The sequence below is a fragment of the Puntigrus tetrazona genome, chromosome 5, assembly GCF_018831695.1.
Source record: "Puntigrus tetrazona isolate hp1 chromosome 5, ASM1883169v1, whole genome shotgun sequence".
Lineage (NCBI taxonomy): Eukaryota > Metazoa > Chordata > Actinopteri > Cypriniformes > Cyprinidae > Puntigrus > Puntigrus tetrazona.
The window spans coordinates 18,953,346-18,972,581 of record NC_056703.1 but is presented as its reverse complement, the minus strand read 5'-3'; the positions used below and the strand labels follow the sequence as shown (position 1 = coordinate 18,972,581).

Here is a 19,236-nt window from a genome sequence, read left to right as displayed (position 1 = left end):
AGTATAATGTCCTTCAGGAGCAGGATTGGACGGCCCTGTTCTACAGTTAGGACATCTGAATGCAGAGTTGAGAATGTGTGGGGACTACAAAAAACCTGCTGAATTTCTAATTGTTCAACATCCTTTTTCCATGCAGCACTAGGTTCCGACCAATTAGCAGCCATTATTGCCTGGTGCTACACACCATGCTTTTAAGATTCAACTGAGGTGTATAATATATCATAAGACATTTTCACAAATTTCATTTGAAGAAGATGTGATATCTGCGTATACACGGTGCTGGTTCATGGTTCAAACATGGTTCATATAAAATATGTTATATAACAGCTTGCTTCAGTCTGGATATGAACTATGATCTCTGCAGTGAGTGCTATTAAACCCATCACGGCATTCCGCGCAGAAACCACTTTTTCATGTCCGCTACACATGTTGTCATATTAAAATTTGTTACGGTCATGTTTACAGAGATGAACTGACAGCGAAGAAGCTCATTCAGGAGATTGAAATTCTCTGCTGTAATACGACCTCATACAGTGCAGTGATTGGATCATAAGACTTAATTCTCATGAATAATACTGAGAAAATCTTAGAAAACAGAAGTCTCAGATGCTTACTCTCCAGCCAAGTCAGCCAATCACCACTCGAAATTAACACACATAACTTTTCATGACAGTGCTTCAACTTTGCTTTCTGAACCAGAATAAAAATTGCTCCAAAAAAAAAAAAAAAAAAAAAAAGTAAAAAAATGAATAATAATTTCTCTTAATAATATAAGATAGTAACACTAATAAGATAGTAAGTGCTATTATTGTTTTCACAGCTGTGCAACCTGATCATATCTGTGAACATCTCAAAATGTGTTTTAGGGTTTCATGACCCTTTAAGGAGCTCAGCTGGCACTAGTAACAGATATAGAATCCACTGCAGATGTCTCCTTGCCAGACTTCCTTCCATAATGAAAGTGCTGGCATGTTCAATGATCTCAGTGTTGGGGAATCTTTCTCTATATTCAATTCCTAGAATTCTCTGACAACACCTGAAGTTAAAACTAGGGTTGGGTGATGTCTACCAAACTGACATCAGTCAATGTCTGCATTGAAACACAGCGATGGATGATGACAACAGAGGGTGGGCCATTAGGGGTATTCCAGAAGTGTGAATCCATATTCAGGAAGGCATGTAAAATTAATAAATTAATAACTCTACAGAGCCACTAAAGGGACATGGTTAGCTGCTTGCTAGAAGTAGTTGGTGGTCTGTGCAGTTACAGTACATAAAATTTCACTTACCAGTACACTTACCTGAGCACCACTGACAAACATCTAGTCTTGTAAAATGTGTGGTAAGTAGCCTACTGCTGCTAGTATACACAAAGTAGGTGCAATCGCAAATCTTAAAAGTGAAACTAAAAAGTGAGCATGCATTCAAAAGCGATTTCAATGCCTCACATATTAATAGAGGCTCTCTTATCCCTGCAGTTTGTAAACAGTACACTTACCCAAAAACAGAAATGCCATAAAGTGGTGGTCAAAATTTTAGAACACCTACCATGACTTTAATAATGTTGTGAAACATGCAGGTGGTTGCTCTGAGCCGATCAAATATCAGATGTGAACTGTACTGTTATTATCCACTTTAACATCCATTTAACACTTTAACACTTTAACAACACAGCTATGTCCATGTCTTGCAGAAATTACAGCAGCGCATATCTTTTGGGCATAGTGTCAATATATTTCCTGACAACTTACTGACAACACAAATGCTATCCCATGCATTTTGCAACTCAAGCCACAGGCTTTCCTTTAAATGTACAATAGATCTGTCCAGTTTATTTTCCAACTCGCCCCAAATTTGCTCATTAGAGTTGAAGTCCAGACTTCAAGGGGTCCAATCTATCATTTTCATTGTTCCAGCAGATTGCTTCCATCACAAGTAGCTCTGACAACAGTTTGTTTTAGGGGTTTTGTAATGGCCAATTCAACAAACAACTAATACCTCTTAAATATTCCAAATATTCTAATAATTCTGGCCACCACTAAATTTTAGATTTTTATGCCGGGTAGGGTGGGTGATTATACATATTAAAACTGAAATTGGGACACATTCTAACGTGACAGCGTCAGTTGTGTTCTCTGTCATTCAATGACCTTGAGATAAAGTAAAGTGTGCATTGGATATGCACTTCAGAATCTTCCTGGAAGCGGTAAGCATCTGGGTACTTTTTGCCTACTGTTTTATGAGCACAAATTCAGACACGCTACTCTTTTTAACAATGCCTTCACCTATGATACAGATCTTACCAATCTACCACAATATCAGGCTGTAAAAGAACAAGCGAAGTGCCTTCATCTGACAAGCGGCAAGATGTTGTGGAGACCTCCAAATCTTCAAACACTGAAGTGAAGTCTGCATTTAAACACCACTTTTTTTCAGTTTGAGAACTGCACATTACTGGATCTTCTGGAAATGTCATCTGAAGGAAATGTCAGACTGCCATAGTTAATGTTTCTGACCCGTTTTTGAGGATTTCCCTTAAAACACGACTAGCTAAACCTGCTCTTGGAAAGTTATAGGAAGGCAGACCTTGAGGAACAGGGTTGGTTAAGGTCTTTCAGATGACAACAGCTAGAGGCTGGGTTAATGTTTAATGAATTTCAGCTCAAATCTCCCTCAAATCAATTTTACAATAAAACTTTACAAGTCAAGTCAATCCAACATGCTCCCGACCCCACGATTTCTATAATAAATTTAAGTACATAATTCTAAAAAGTTCTATTCTATCTCTATTGTCGGAAGTGGTGCATATTCTATGAACAAGAATCCATGAAAATAATTATGATACCATTTTAGAAGATTGCACAAAATTATTTCAAACCATAATAAAGCATGTGCTGTGGTGAGTTCGAAAAAAGCTTTGATCTAATTATATATATATATATTCTGTGCGTTTAATATGCGCTTTATGCATCTAGGTTACATGCATCTCATATCGCTTATCCACAAACGCAGTTTAAGTGCAGGTTCGGACCCAGAGCCTAGTTTCAAAACAGTTCTTTGTCACCCAAAGCACCAGCTCCAAACCAGGGAAAGTGGTTCGTAAGTAGCATTAAAACGTCGCTGGGCTAAAGGGCTGGGTTACCGTGATCAACAAAATACTTTTGACTGCCATGTTTTAAATGCCATCTAAACACGAACACGTTGGATTCGCAGTGTTTGGATACTGATGAAGGTTCTTCCATACAAAGGTAATGCTGCTCAACCCAAACGGTTCACTTACAATCACGTACTCTCTCAAACTCACAAAGCCTGAGATGCTTATAACGTTTATCTGGGAACAATGTGCAGTGTTGTGTTGGATTGATAAGGTCAATATGTTAACTGTTGCGATTTCAAAATAAAAGTTTAAACCCTCGCTCAGGGTTTGCATGTTTTGATCTCCATGTTCTTGTGCAAGAAATTACTGTGGCATTTCTATCATGAAGTGGCCAAATAATAAAGATCGACTGTTATTAGGTCAAGAATAAGATCACACTGTAAAGTGCATATAATACATAATGTATAAATTATGTATAAATTATGTAAACGAATATATAAATTGAAACTCGATCTTCACCATAGAGTAAAATGAAATGAAATGGCTTTGCTATTGGGTGAACCAGGATTTAAAACCAGCTCTATCTCTGGATGTGAAAAAAATAGGACCTTCATTTGACAAAGAATTGTTACCTGTGATTCCAGACAATAACAATCACAAAGAGGAAAAAAACAAGGAACATTTTCAGACAGCCAGTGAGTATTCAGTGTGTGCTTCTCTTGGGCTTTCATGCATTATTTCTGTTTTCAGTCAACTTGCCTGCATGTGAAAACATTACAGAGTATAATAAGAACTGTCTGAATAAAGGACCATCAGTGTGTTTCTACCTGCTTTTAAAATTATGAAAATTATGTGCAAAGATGTGGTTTTTACTTTATAACAAGCCAAGTTTCGCTCAAGTCATTTGGGAAATCCAAGGAAAAATTTAGGAAACACATTAGTTCATAGTGCTCTAAAACTAATTTAAAGGGATACTCCATCCTAGAAGGAAAAGTTTTGTCATTAAACGCTTACTCCCATGTCGTTCCAAACCTGTAAAAGCTTTGTTTGTCTTTGGAACACAATTTAAGATATTTAAGGTGAAATCCAGGAGGCTTGTGACTGTCAGGGTCTAGAAAAGTATGAGAGACATAATCAGAATATTCAATCAGTGGTTGAATCTGAATGTTTTTTTGCGCACAAAGAAAATAAAAAGAACAAATTGATTTAATAATTTGCCTTATCTGTTTCTCACTGCCTCGTCGCAGCACCATTTTGGAGAATATGCACAGGATGTGAACTAGGTATGCTTCTCTGTCAGCCACGATATATTTTCTATGCATATTTACGCTCTGATTTAAATAAAACCAGCGGTTCTTGTGGCCTGGCTCACACAGAACAGCATATCTACGCTCTGATTCAGCTGGGATAGGAACACCACACCGCTGTAGTGGAGAACATAAAAAATCATAAATCAACCGTAAACAAGACGGTGTAACTTAACATTGCATTGAGTCATTTATTTAAATGCAAATGATGGATGATGCTTAGGCAATAATTATACTTCACATATCTTTGGTCTTAGTAGGTGCTGGTGCTAACGGCAAACATATCTTTGTAGAAACCAAAAAATCACTAAAGCTTAGGTTTAAAAAAATAAATCAACACAGATTAAATGAAAGGCTAATGTTAGAATCCTATACTAATGGAATTAAATTGTATACCATAAAACATAACATTTAACTATCTAATGTGTCCCTACAGCAAACAGGTTACAGTAGTAGCAACTGAAGTAGTGAACGTGTGATATGACATCAGAATGCCGTTGTCATTAAACAACAGAGGCCGTTTAAAGGGTCATGAAACCCCAGACTACATTTTCCGAGATTCTGACAAATGTTTTGCGCAACATAAGAAGACAATGCTAGCATCCGGTCATTTTTGAACTGTTGGAGAAAACTGGTGATTTTTAAAGTCCCTATTCTCCAAAATGGTGATTGCGGAGAGACACAGAGAATACAGAGGATGTTATTCTTGTCACTTCATAATATTCAGATTGTACCACTTATGGCAGAGGGAATATTCTGACAATGTTTTTCATACTTTTCTGGACCTTGACGGTGTATTTTACTTGGCAGTCAATTGGGACGGTCACAGGTTGAGTCAGTCAATAGAAATTATTTTTAATAAAAATTATTTGTGATCTAGATGTACACTGAATAGTTTCTCTGTAATGGAGGAATAACATTCTCTTTCTTTCTCGATTTCATTTCTACTCTACCACAATGGAAATTATCCATTATCCAGACAATCTGGCACAGCTTGTCCGCCATATACCTTTCTTGATGCAACTTAGCACTGGGAGTGCAGCAACTTGTGCCTCCCCAGTGCTGGGACTAGATACCATACCACCACCTGGGTTACACATAGTATTTTTACAGCAAAAGCACAAAAATAAAGCACAAACCTGTATCAGTTAAAAGCTGTCTCCAGCACTTTAATGCAGAGTGATGAACACCAGCTCAGCCCTACTGAATACCATCCATTCTACTTAGCTGTGTTGAACAACCATGTCTACACACGGCCACAGGCTCCGAAACGGCCAACAAAAATGCTTGCTTTAAAGTAAAAAGGAAATACTGCCCCCCTTGTGGAATTCTCTATCTGAGATATCCTACTGCGGCACTGAAAAACAGGAGCAGAAAGTGCACTTGATTGTGTAGGGTAGAACATATACATTATTTGCAGCCTCTGTGTGTGTGTGTGTATATATTTAATTCTGTGTGAACATAAAAATACACAGGAAGTCTGTGGGTTAGCTATAAAGTATTTTCACATTTCTGAAAGTTGGCAATGAGGCAATGAAACATGATATCAGTAACGAGGTGATAATCATATACTGACATCTAGTGGTGACAGTTAACAACTGCTAGTCACAGTTCCAAGCTTATTGCTCCATTTACAACTGAAGACATTTCAAGGATCCTTTAAGCAATCATTATATAATTTAAGTGCAGCTCCACACACATTTTAAGAAAGCATTATTTAAAATAAATAAATAAAATAAACGCATCAGTAATACACTAGGGTTGCGACTAACAATTATTTTGGAAACCAATCAATTTGTGCATTCTTTCTTCAATTGACTGATTAATTAGATAACATTTTATTTTCAGGTTTTTTGGCTTTTTAGTTTTTTACTATGAAACAAGATATTCCAGTGTTTCCTTCAATCAATGAAGAAATTAAAAGCTATAAGAACAAGCATAGTGACTGTCTATGTGCAGTCTATGTTGACATGCAACAAATGTTAAAAAAAAAAAAAAAAAAAAGCCTTGCAGTAAAACACATAAAAAAAAACCTGCTTATTGATACTTTTAATTCTGAAAAGCCATTAAAAATCAGTCTTTTAAATTTAAGAAGTAAAACAGAAGCATAAACCAAGTGTTAAAATTACCACGCAGGAAGTGCCTGACAGCTCACGCCTCGTTAAACAAGAAAGTGTGATGCATTGATAAAGAACAGTCACGTTTTAAACAGCTAGGCTGCACTACTTCCTCAGCAGCTCACCCTCTGTCCTCCACTATTTGTCAGGTGCTTTTTGTTCACGGAAATGCATTGTTCACCACTTCAAATGATGTGACCGGTGTTTCTGTGCACGGCTTTCAGACACGAGTAATCAATAATAAAATTAGTTGGTCGTTTTCATTATCGATTACACAATTAGCTGTTGCAGCCTTATTATGAAACATCTACAGCGTCACACAAGCATGTTCGATCACAATACGAAAAATATCAAACGTTCCGTACAAAATGAATGTTTACCTGGACAGAGCGATGTTGCGTAATAACCTCTCAGTCACCTCTGAAATGTTGGAAGGCACCAGGATCTCTACAGGTTGTATTTTTAGTACCCTGGATTCCAGCTCTGAATGGGAAGCGTTATCTTTAAAACAATCCACCATCAGGTCCCCAATGCTCGGCTGGACCACCTGAACTCCAAAAGAAAGACAGGGTCATAGTGAGCATTAAGAGTTATGATAATATGAGATTGTGTTAACCAGCTAAAACACTATGTGGTATTACAACACTACAATGACTTACCACCAACCCTACAGTCAGCTCCTTGCTCTGTTTATCAAAACTCTCGCTCACACACATCAAATAGTTGTTACCACTGTCCTGCACCACATCTTCAGCTTGCTCCAAATCTCCCAGCTTGAGCAGAGGATTGACATCTGAGAAAAGGCAAGAAAATCAATCATTCACGCATTCAGGATCTGTACCGTTTGAAAACAAAACTGTGGCCATTTTGTCACTGGATAGCAGTTGCCTTTAAAAGTTTGGGCTCGCTAATTTTATTTTGATTTTATACTGAATAGCATTATTCATCGAGGATGCATTAAACAGATCAAGTGTGGCATTAAAGACATTTTACACTCGATTTCATAACTTTCCATCCAACAAAGAATCCTTGAAAAAATTTTTCTGAAGGATCACGCGACATTAAAGACGGACGTTTTTACTGTGTTTTTGATCAAGCAAATGCAGCCTTGGTAAGCACATGAGAAAATCATGTGATTTCAGACCCTATCAAATAAAGTACCCCTGGTCAACAACAAGGATGTACTGAAATCAACCTCAAAATAATAATATTATCATCAATGAACGTACGGAGTAAGAGCGCACACAATACCTTCTCCCACAAGCGTGGATTTGGTGTAAAGTGCATGTAGTTGCCGTGTGAACAGAGAACTCTTGTTGGTGCCGGAGGCCTTGATGGCTGTGGTTTCGGTCTGCTTGACCACACCTACCTAAGGATGACATTTATATTTAGTCATTTATAGCAGACACTTTTTACCCAATGAGGACAAAAGAAGAAATCAAAACAGATAAATAGCAATAATATCTAAAACAAAAAAAAAAGAAAAACAGACTACAAAAAAAAAAAGTGTCATTTTAGACATTTAGAAAATTGTTAGATTTACTTGTCTCTGTGAGAAAAATGTGCAGCCTATCGTAATTAAGAGCATCAGTGACCTTGTAGCCCTGAGAGACCAGTCGCCGAACGTGAACAAACAGGCGATGAGTAGGGATGCTGGCCGTCATGAAGTTATGGTCCAGATGACAAGTGATGTTGAGCTCCTTTGCAGCGATCTTTGGAGGAAAAAAAAAAAAACCAGCGTCAATTTTGGGAAAGCAATAAACCTTTAAGACGCGATCGATCTTTCATAGTCAATTACCATTTATGGAAACAGGTCGATGTCATTGCATTGAAGGAATAGTTTTTAAAAGTCACTTGAGCTTCTGTTTACCGTATTTAGTACACCGTTACATCTAAATTCATTCAAATTTGTGTTTCGTGATAAACATTTTTGATGAGGAGAGTAATACAAATCTGCAAGAGAGCAAAGAGTGTCTGATAATGTACAGCCGAGAAGGGAAGCAGTGATAGTGTTTTTGGAATAAGACCACCATAAAGTACTTTGTCAGATAAATATTAGGTCGAAAATTCAACAAATTTAAAACAAAAGACTAATAGGTTTGAAAAAACATGAAGGTGACGACTTAATTTGTGGCTAAATTACCCCTTTAAAGGATCATTAATAACCAGTGCTGCTCTAAATCTCACCTCTGCATCCTCGCCGAAGAACCTGTACTTGTAGCCACACTCAACACAAAGCACTGTGTCTGCTTGATGCTTTTTGATCTCCATGTACTGCTCCTCTAGAGGAGTGTATATAGTCTTGGTTCTCCTGTTGGGAACACCAGGCTCTTCTGAACTCTTTTTGATCACAGCATTCTTAGCAGGCTGACTGAAGGAAACCTCCTGAAAACAGAAAAAGTAATGAGAATGAGATTAGCTGTGTTTTCTGACAAAGTAAAACACGAAGCACTGTACTTCACAATCATCCGATCTACACTTACAGGTTTTGTACGGAATCAAACCTGTTTAATCTTAATAGGCTCTTCTTTGACCTCTTCCTCCAGCTGATTGTAGGAACGCATTGCATTGTGTTGTCGTGGGGAAGAATGCTCCACGTCCATCTTTACAAGCCGATCGGAGGCTTGGCTGTCTGAGCTCCCGGGGCAGCTGAAATCTTTTAGCCTCGCCAGGGTGGCACGGCTGACGCTGGCTCTAGAGGATACCATCTTATCTATTGCACATAAAAGAGAACGGAAAGAGGCTAAAAAGAGGCTAAGAGGTTCATACACAAGCAAGAATTACAGTCAATGGTGCACTGTCCGTATATTTTATGTTAACATACTTTACTTTTCATGCCTCACAAACCTAAACATTTGATTTTCTGATGTTTGGATTGCTGTCTTTATAAATGCATAGCCTGTATGTATGTTATTGTTTGGGTTTTTTCAAGAAAAATTAAGCCTCCTGAATAGCTGTCTGCTGTTTATTACAGCCAATATTAAGCATTTTTACGATTTCTGTATCGGCCATTTTCAAAACCAATTTGCTGACAAAATAATTCATACACATGTAAAGTTAAATAAATTTGTCAGAGCCCTTGTTATTCTTAATATTGACATAAATGTTCACTATGACACCCTAGTGAGACATATACAATGCTATGAATGGTGCATGTGTCCTTACAGGAGCTGGGGGTCGCCATGCACTCCTCCTCCACACTGTGAGAGAGTTTGGGCCGTTTCTCTGAGGACGTTCCTCCATCAGACAACCTCTTCTAAAATAGCACAGGTTAGATTTCAGCCGCCGTTGCTTCGAAACAGCAAAAGCTTCGTGCGTGAGACTACTTGAACTGTTGATACGACTCTGGTATGATGAGTTGTTACAGACTAAACAAGCTGTGCATGTCCTGCATGTAAAGCTCTTACCTTTCCTCTGCCCTCATGGCGTCCGTCCTGGCGTTTAATCCCAGGCTGGTCAGTCAGTTGAGATTTATCGTTTGCACTTGTAAAGAATCTGCTGATGGTTGTCTGTGTGCTGGACTTCTTTGAGGATTTGGATGCGCTGACATTTTTGACACTTGCATTCATTTTACAGCATTAACCGCTTATTAACGTGTTGCCTTGTTTTAAGAAAACAGGCCAAAACTCTGATGATTAAAAGTAGTCTCTAAAAAAAGAGACTAGGATCATGCTGGCGCGTGAGTGACGTATCCAGCGTCCCGCGCACGCGAACTCCGCTGTACCGCGGAGGGTGAGAGATGCGCTTCACGTGCGCAGACGGTGCCGTGGCGCAGAGGGTGAAACATGCGCTAAACATGCGCAGTCCTGCTTTTTCAGAGGTGAAGGGAAAAACTGCAACCGGCAATCGCAAATCGACATAATGCTGATTTAAATTAATTTTAATAGTTCACGGGTTTGCGTGTCCTTGGCTGGATACATATGTAAGGTACAAAAAAAAATGTTGGAGGTTTTTTTGCCGTTACAAAACTTTTATGAAAACACACCAGTGTTCAACAAATAGCATATTTACTTGAAAACTAAACTATCATTATTGATCATATAATAATTATTGAACTATAAACCGTGTATAAAAAGCACTACAACTAAAAAAAAAATGCTATTCAAAGTATTAATAAACAGTATATGTATATAATACTGAAATAACACTGAAAGTAAAATCATTAAGCCTAAATAATTGCTCCCTAAAACACACAATTAAATGTAATATAGTGATTTTTGATTATAGTGATATTTTAGTCTTTGATACATTAAGAAAACACATTTGCTTGTATTCAGACTTCTGAACTATGTTGATTCATCGACAACTGTTGAGAATAATAACAATAAGAGAAAACAGATTTCAAAACATTTTTTTTATTATTTGTCATGAAAGGCTTTTCAACATGTGGATTGAGAAAGTTACATTTCAACTCTCAGACTGTAGGAGCCTTATGTGAAACTGAACTTGTACATGGAGCAAAGACACAAAATTAAAATGAGAACACAAGAGCACCAAACCTTCAAGATATTTCATCATAACCTCTGCGACCTGATAGCCTTTTAAAAATGAGGGAGAAAAATGACTGAGATCAAAGACTGCACACTGGCATTAGGAAAATGAAAATCCAGATTCCAAAAAGACACCGTATAACCATACGAGCATCTCTAAACCGTAAATGAATAAACGTCAAACATTTTGAAATACTGAAATCATACAGCACTTTCTACTCTACAGAGCTTAGCCATGATGAAACCAAAAATTTGATTCAAATCAAACGATACGATATAAAAGTACGCGTCGATTAAATGCATTATGATACTGAAACCTGTAGTTTTTCAGTCGAGTCAACCAAAAAAACTGAATTGCATAGAAGCCTGTACTCTCTAGTCCCCCAAAACAACATAAGCTACAATTTCTTAAGACCAAACTAGTTCTCAAGACAATGGAGATGATCTGATTTCAAATGCTAAACGTGTTCAACATAATCTTCACCTACTTTTGAAGCCACTCAGACAACGAAGTGAACACTGCAATTGATGAGGTCTTCTAAAACTGTATTATAATGACGATATCTCTAGGGATGGTTTCATGATTGGTTATATTTGGCCTCAAAATAAATATCACACAAGGATAGTAAGTCTTCATTTAAAGAGTAAGTTTTCAGATATATTCATAGAGTTCTCTGATAATGCAATCACTACACTACTGTTATTTGTATTGATAAAGTAGGCATTACTATAGCAGATATTTGCCCGGTATGGCTAAGAAACCCCTGAGCACACACTTCACACCAACACGATTCAAATATTAAATGGAAACACTCCACACTTGGCCAAAAGAAAAAAAAAAAAAAAAAAAAAAAAAAAAAATATCGAATCCTCTAATTCACACAATTACTTCTAAATTTAAAATGACCGCATTTTTGTAATATATTTATCTGATGCAAATCAAAATGTTAAAAAAAAAAAAAAAAATCATAATAGAGACATTTAAATAACATTTTTCATCTCGGGTCTTCATTTCTTTTAGAAATCCCAGAGCAGGTATTTGAAGCGGAGCATACAAATGAAAGATCTCCACACCAAACAATGCCTCAACATGATCCCAGACAGGGAGTTTCAAAGCGAACATCTCCTACACCCTTTAAAATAATGTTGTGTACTATAAATGCAGCCTTTGCAAACTAGAAAGTGCACTGTAAAAAGTGACATGACACTGAGAGCACATCCTTGTCGCTGAACACAAACATACTGTGTAGTACAACCAATCCACAAAATAAGAGTCGTTTTGTTTTAGTTAAGTGCAAACTAAAGTCTGTCCAGCCTCCTGATGGAAAGTAAGACTCACATTAAACGTGCCGAGATGAGAGGGAGATCAGAGGCAGCAGCTTGATCATGATGGTGGATAAAGGTACTGTAATACTTAGAAACCCCTGATGCAGGAGCTACTGGGAGACAAAACTAAGATAATGAATAATGATCCAGTACTCATTTACATCAGCTTTTTCTAAACCGACAGAATCAAAGCTGACTTGTGTCCATTTGGACAGATGGGTTCAGCTGAATAGTCTTTTTATGGAACAGAAGAGTGAAAGAGATACGAGGAATCGGGTTTGATTTCCCTATCTTTCATGTATCTTTGTCCGCAAGGGGCTGCCAATTGCTATTGCCTTACCACAACATCATGTTAATGAAACCATAATGCTTGAATAATTTTCGAATGAGGTGTCGCCGAAAACTGCTGGTGCTTGCTTTGCTTTCCCTCAAAACGTACCATCATTTGATGTTTTTGGAAGGACCTTACGATCTAATACATGAAGGATTTCATTTTCATTGAACCGGTGAAAAAAAATAAAATGCACATTATTTATCTCCCTGTAGAAACATTCAGTTATGACAAGTGTACCATGTGAAGTGTTGAATAATTTGGTTTGAAATTTGATCTTTGAGCACAAAAAACATAGAAAATTGCTTTCTGGCGATTTTTTTTCCTATCCTTTTTTTTTTTTATTCCAATCGTACAATTATATAGAGAAATTATATAAAATAAAGTAATGTGCTTAATATAATTAAAAACAGATCTTATTAAAACATAAAAAACTAAATAATGGAGTTAGCTATTTATCATTAAGTTACCGCTTACATTGTATTTGTACAAGTGTTGTGTAGTTATAAATAGATATTATCCTCTGTATATGTGAAAATGTCATAATCGTATTTTTACATTCATCTTCTGTGACTTCTCCACTTAAAACAATAGTTATGTCACATACACACACACACAAACTATACACACACACACACACACACGCTCTGTCATCTAAATGATTGACCTTTTCCCCCTATGCTGTGGTTCCAGCTGCTCCACAGATGAGGTGTGCTTTACGTGCGATTGAGTGTCTGGAAGATTCTGGAGATCTGGAGCATGACGGGACCTGTCTCAGGATCGTTCATCCACTGCGTGCTGTTCAGAGGGTTCTCCAGCATGTCCTCGAATGCTGCAAAGCCAGGAAAAATATGTCTCAGCCACATCCAAACAAAAACTGACACGCACTTGACTGCATCTACTTGAAAATACCGTTTAGTCTGTTTCACTGAATGATTCAACAGTGTTCTTGGACTCCAAACAAATGCTTTAAAAAATAAAACCACGTTAAATGTGTTAACAAATGTCCTGTAGGTCATCTTGCAGCACATAGAGATAACAACGCTAAGGTCACGGCTGGTTTGATTTAGAGGGAAAACATAATGACAGTAATTAAATGCTTGGAATAATTACATTTTTATTGTTCCAGAAGATTTGTTTATACTCAAAGTTAATCATAAATATACTAATAATAGTAATATTGCAAATTGTTACATTTTAAAATAACCGGCTTTTAATGTTAATCTGTTTTGTTTTGTTTTTTTTTAAATCAGCCTTAATTTTTTTTTTTTTTATTAAATTTGTGATAAATTACTATTAAAATGTTTGAGCCAAGCAGGATTTATAAATACATGTATTTAGCAAGCACACATTACACTGATCAAATCTGACAATAAAGACAATTCGCAAATGTTACAGTAAAGACATTAATAAATGTTACAAAAAATTTTTATGTTGTTCTTCTGAACTTCCTATTCATCAAAGAAAAGTAAATAGATTTTTTAAATATATTAAAATATTAAAATAGTTCTTTTAAATTGTAATACCATTTCACAACATTGCTATTTTTTCTCTTCTTATCGAATAGATGCAGCTTAAAAGAGCAAAACAAGCTTCTTTCAAAAAGCAAACCTTTTGGACACTAGTGTAAAGAAATGAAATAAACAGCGTCCAGTGTCCGGACCTCTGCAACATTTTCAGCACTTCCAAGATTAAGTCCTTTTTGCAACCGTGGCTAAAAAACAAGCCGATTCTGAGCAAGCCCGAGATAATTCTGGATGTTGTGAAAAGCCATCTGACAAAACCTGAAAGGCTTTGGAAGTAACTGCTGTGGTCTGATGAAATGAAAATTGAGCACTCTGGCCTAAAAGCAAAGTGCTGTGTTTACCACAAACCACACAGAGCCCAGCACCCAGATAACGTCATCCTGGTGGCAGCATCATTGGTTTGGGTTACCGTTCAGCTGGAGAACTGGAAAACTCGCTGTTATATTAGGCCAAAAGGACAGAATCACCCTAAAACCTTAAAAAAAACATGTTTCGATCGATTTCCAACAGAGAAGTGGAATTGGTTTGACAAAGCTGGGGCAAAAAAAAACAAAAAAAACAAAACACTCACCTAGAAGAGTCTTGGGGTTTGTGAGACCAAGCTGTACAACGGGGTTCTCCAGGATGGCCTGAAACAGGGGACTGTTGGTATCAATGCCCTTGTCCAGATCCTCAGGGGTGGGCTTTCTGTCACCAAGCAGCCATTCACACTGTGTGGGAACACAAGTTACAAAACAAGGATGCGGAGTAAAAATGTGACCTTAATAAACGTTGCTTAACTGAACAAAACAATCACTTAACCCTGAATTTCACTGAGCTCATTTAGTCCTACTGTTGAAATAACTCATGATTTTATGATCCTCTGTTTTGTTTACATACAGCAGCATCCTGTTGATTGTTATTGACGCGCAGGGCATCAATCACCTCCTTCTCATCAAAGCCCATCTCCATCAGCGCAATGACTGCCTGCACACACACACACACACACACACACACACAGAGATGATGCATCTCAAGACGCAAGCTATTTAATACGAAATAAGATTTTACAGCAAAACAAAAATGAATTCTATTGTAGCATTTGGCTGTGGAAAAGACATTCCAAAGGATCTAATTTAATTTTGATTGTAATGAGCAATATAATTTGAAATTTAAAAAATCTATTTGATCTAACACTTTAATCTTACATTGGTTAAACAACATTAAAGTCTATTATCATAGTATGTCAGTGGTTCCAAGTATTTCATCATGCTTGAGTTTAAAATGAGCTTTTCTTCTTCTGATTCTCATGACACCCACATGACACTAACCCGTGAGTCAGGCCTGAACTCTCTTTTCCTCCTGATCCGTTTGAAGATCTCTGTCAGTTCGTCTTGCTTGGCCTCCTCTAGGCTGGCCTGGGAGGACAGCCGGGCCCGGGCTCCTAAAGCTGTGGCAGAGGGTGTTGGGGCAGGGGCAGGAGCTGCAGCGGCGGCCGCCCCTGGGGTGTCCTGTCCAGGCAGAGGAGTGTCAACCATGGGGTCATCCACGTGTTCAATCAGCCATTCCATAGCCTGGGTCACAGACATGCTGTAGGAAGAGTGATTAGTTCTTTAATCCACTGAAGGCGTTATTCAGCGCTAACCTTTCATGTGATTATTTTGTTTAGAAACATTACATCGTGTGTTCACATAATGAATGAAGTAACTGGTACTAAAAGGTGACATATCAAGAAAATCAGCGTACAAGGGCTATAATCGGGTCCTAGGTGGATCTACCAAACCAAAAAATGTGAAAAAGAACAACCCTGGTAAGTTTTTTTTGGTAAGCAAGCTTGTGGAAAAAAAAGGGGGGCAGATTTGTTTCCCCCATTATGTAGTAAGGGGATCTTATTATAATATTACAGCTTCTTAATCTATAAGTTTCCACCCACTGTATTTGCTAACTGTTCTGTCTTTGGCTGATGAACACAGAACCACAGTCCCATCCTCAGGAGAGCAGTGCCACACAGATCTAATATAAACATGCAAGTTCTTTGCCAGCTCTTTACCTTCACTGACATAACAGACTGTTTTGCGACTCGTGTTTTTAAAAAAAACCTGTGTGTATTTGACAGTTTAAGCGCAATGAGGCAAGATAGAGCACTTAAGTTTAGTGCTTGCGTGCCGTGACAGCTTGTTTTTGCTTTCCCTCAAAATAAGCGTTTTCAAAATTATATAATAAATGATCTGTGGGGTATTTTGAGCTGAAACTTCACAGACATATTATTGGGAATCATGAGACTTATGTTACATAATAGTGGCATAACAGTCTCCTTTACAAGTTATTTTGGTTTATACTTCGCTGACCAATATGACAACGGGCTTAAAATTATTCTGAAATACAGGAAATGCACCGTTCACGGGCATATTTATCACCCAAGAATGAAGAATACTCACTGGTTTAAGCGCAGAGCCTTCACAGCACGACTCTCGGGGAAACCCATCTCAGTCAGCTGCTGCAGGGCCGTTTCGTCCACGCGGTCCTCCTCGTCCTCGTCCAGCATGGCTGCGAGAGAGGAGAGATACAAAGAACAATCACTCACCAACATCTGACTAGTCATTAACCTCCAGTGATAAGTGTTCATTGCCAATGTTACTCTACGGTAGTTCAAAAAGAAATAGTATGTTAAAAAAATGTAGCATGTCTGAAAAGCATGCTAATTAATTGCTTAACCAAGGCTTAAGTAGAATTAATCCGTTCGGGTTGCATTCATACATCCATAGCTTACCATTGGCCTTTTTAAAGAGTTCAACAGCATCTGGATTCAGAGCCAGCAGCTTCTGAGCCACCTCAATAAGTGAGACCAGAATCTTCCTCAGCTCTGTTTGAAACTGAAGGAAACCAAAAAAATAAAAATAAAACATAAAGCAATATGTTCTAAACAACAGCCATGCAGAAAGGTCTAGGTGAACAGACTGCAAGCACGCACATCTCTGATATTGTGTTGAGTTACAGTGCGGTCAGTGTTACGAGTGGACAGGTTTGCCGTGGCTTTGAGGATGGCCTCCTTATCCGGTGCCTTGTTCTCTTGCTTCTTCTGTCAACAAGCACAAAGACTGTTCAGTTTTGAAGAATCACAAAGATTAGAAATGCAATGTATAATATTAATTAGGAATACTTCACCCAAAACTGTCACCAGATACCTTCTCTTCAGAAGATATGTCAGCCATTTTTGGCGGAGCCGGTGGAGGTCTTTTCTTTATCAATAATAAGCAGTCTAGAAAACAAACGATAACAAATCAGGAGTTGCGTCTTTTATAATGTAATTGTCAAGTCAGCAGCATTAAATACAAAAAAACATTTAAAAAAAAAAAAACACAAATAGGTCCTAGATCAGTGGTTCCTCACGAAACTAAATTGTGATACGTTTCATATGGATATACATTGTATATTCTCACATGAGGAAACACGTATATACTTAAACAATAAAAAAGTTATTGCATCTGATTAAAGATAAGTTAAAAAAATATGAGAATGGATAAATAATTCATAATTAACAATGTAATGTTCCATTGGAAAAAAAACAGTTTAATGTAATGGTGACTTTAAAACAAGACATTATCTAGTTATTTCTTATTAAAAATGCCACAGCAAAGAACCACCAGATGCATCAGAAAGTTTGAATACCTTTATCTTTGAGATTTTCCTCAGCAACTGTTTTGGATTCTGTGAGAATTCTCTCAGTGGCAGCGTGAATGAGTTTGTGATGTGTAAGAGTTTTAGGATCCTCTAGACTTCCGTGGACATACTGTAAGAGAAGAAAAATACCAATGAAGTCGTACACTGAAGTATATAATCAATAGATGCTATGTTCTTAATGCATACCACCACACATATCCCTAACCTTAAGCGAAATCCACTTCAATCTTACGACCACAAACTTTTGAACAGTACTGTACATTTCACCCATAAAAAAAAATCACAATCATGAGCTCAGCCAGCGTACAGTGAGGTCCAGTACAGCTGGTGTCAACTGTTGCCATGGTATATTGATATACACCTTGGTACTGAATAATTAATGCATCCTGCTTTTTACATGATACTCCAAGGCATTTCAAAGAACACTATGGTATTGTGATTATAAATGTCCATAACTCCTGGTATAAGAGCGCGCAGGGTGACACCGCGGTACACACTGCACACTGTAGAGAGGACATGGCTTTTTTTAACAGTCTGCGGTGATGCCACCTGCTAAAATTATTACAAAAACATTGACAACCTTAAAGTCATAAAATGTGCACATCCTCACAGAAAATATGAATGGTGTCAAGGTGCCATGACCTGCACACATCTGAGTACTTAACAGATATATTGTGAGCAAAAAGAGGCTGTCAACAAGTTAATGTCAGCTTTACAATGTAAAGCGAACAGTGTGGCAGTGGTAGTTACAGTACAGCCACTGAGACGGAGGTGACGGACCAGCTTGCTAAATTATAAATAGCACCGTCGACTCGTCTGCTAGTTACTAAAAATACTTGGCAATGACTCTGAGAATCCAGCGGGCCTGTCCTGTCCGGGTTGGCTAACAGTGCCAGCTAACCGATGGCAGACCTACATGTTTTAAGCATTTCTCCTTGAGTTTCTCTATAGTGGTGTCTTCCGTGACTTCCTCCAGCCACTCGGTGCCCTCCATGGTACAGATGTGGACCTTCAGGACTTTGCCTGCAAAGATCTTCTCCTCCTGCACGAACATTGTAGCGGCGGCGGCGGCGGGACCGCAGCGTTCCCCGCTGAAGACGCTCCGCGAGCCCGCTGTCTACAGCCCGGAAAGCCGCCCTCTTCTCCGCTAAAACCTGCCCTGGCAACAGACACGGGCTCACGGTCTCATTCGGACATTTTCAGGCCGTCAGATCAGTCCTGCCCGCCTGCTCCGTAGGACTGATATATTTTCGCCGGGACAGAGAGGTTTGCTCGCTCGCAGCTGCAGCAGAGACGCTCGCTCCGTTGACACCTGCGATGAGAGAACGACATCAGTCGGTAGGGAGCAGCAGTGCGCATGCGCGCGTCGTGGCCTGTGATTG

The 19,236-nt window shown here is 38.2% G+C and overlaps 2 protein-coding genes across 4 annotated transcripts in view; both read right to left on the bottom strand.

Moving 5' to 3' along the window:
- The window catches only part of msh3 (mutS homolog 3 (E. coli)), a 51,779-nt gene extending 41,519 nt beyond the window's left edge, over positions 1-10,260 (bottom strand). For 2 of the 3 annotated variants that reach the window (XR_006251073.1, XM_043240648.1), the window contains exons 1-8: positions 9,929-10,260; positions 9,687-9,777; positions 9,026-9,234; positions 8,709-8,906; positions 8,117-8,233; positions 7,773-7,890; positions 7,181-7,314; positions 6,902-7,068 (exon numbers count right to left, since the gene is read on the bottom strand). Coding sequence is in view for 2 of the 3 variants with exons in the window: in XM_043240648.1 (XP_043096583.1) it covers positions 6,902-7,068; positions 7,181-7,314; positions 7,773-7,890; positions 8,117-8,233; positions 8,709-8,906; positions 9,026-9,234; positions 9,687-9,777; positions 9,929-10,090 (1,196 nt within the window). In the remaining variant the exon portion in view is untranslated. The remainder of the gene's footprint in view (positions 1-6,901; positions 7,069-7,180; positions 7,315-7,772; positions 7,891-8,116; positions 8,234-8,708; positions 8,907-9,025; positions 9,235-9,686; positions 9,778-9,928) is intronic. The other variant, XM_043240647.1, reaches the window with a different exon arrangement.
- Positions 10,261-10,860: 600 nt separating this feature from the next.
- Positions 10,861-19,205, bottom strand: ubac1 (UBA domain containing 1). Its single transcript, XM_043239697.1, has 10 exons — positions 18,771-19,205; positions 17,843-17,963; positions 17,359-17,432; positions 17,145-17,252; positions 16,944-17,046; positions 16,612-16,720; positions 15,505-15,763; positions 15,074-15,160; positions 14,766-14,904; positions 10,861-13,500 (listed from the first exon to the last, which is right to left on the bottom strand). The coding sequence occupies exons 1-10, from the start codon at positions 18,906-18,908 to the stop codon at positions 13,385-13,387; spliced, it is 1,254 nt and encodes a 417-aa protein (XP_043095632.1). The 5' UTR covers positions 18,909-19,205; the 3' UTR covers positions 10,861-13,384.
- Between the last annotated feature and the right edge of the window lie 31 nt (positions 19,206-19,236).

Bases quoted from the DNA above. Each gene is read 5' to 3' on its own strand.
- ubac1 (XM_043239697.1), bottom strand. From the start codon at position 18,908: ATGTTCGTGCAGGAGGAGAAGATCTTTGCAGGCAAAGTCCTGAAGGTC. The intron at 17,253-17,358 runs GTATCTGGTGAC...GCTTGTTGACAG, and splicing joins ACATATCTTCTGAAGAGAAG to AAGAAGCAAGAGAACAAGGC. The intron at 14,905-15,073 runs GTATGTAAACAA...GTTCCCACACAG, and splicing joins ACAATCAACAGGATGCTGCT to TGTGAATGGCTGCTTGGTGA.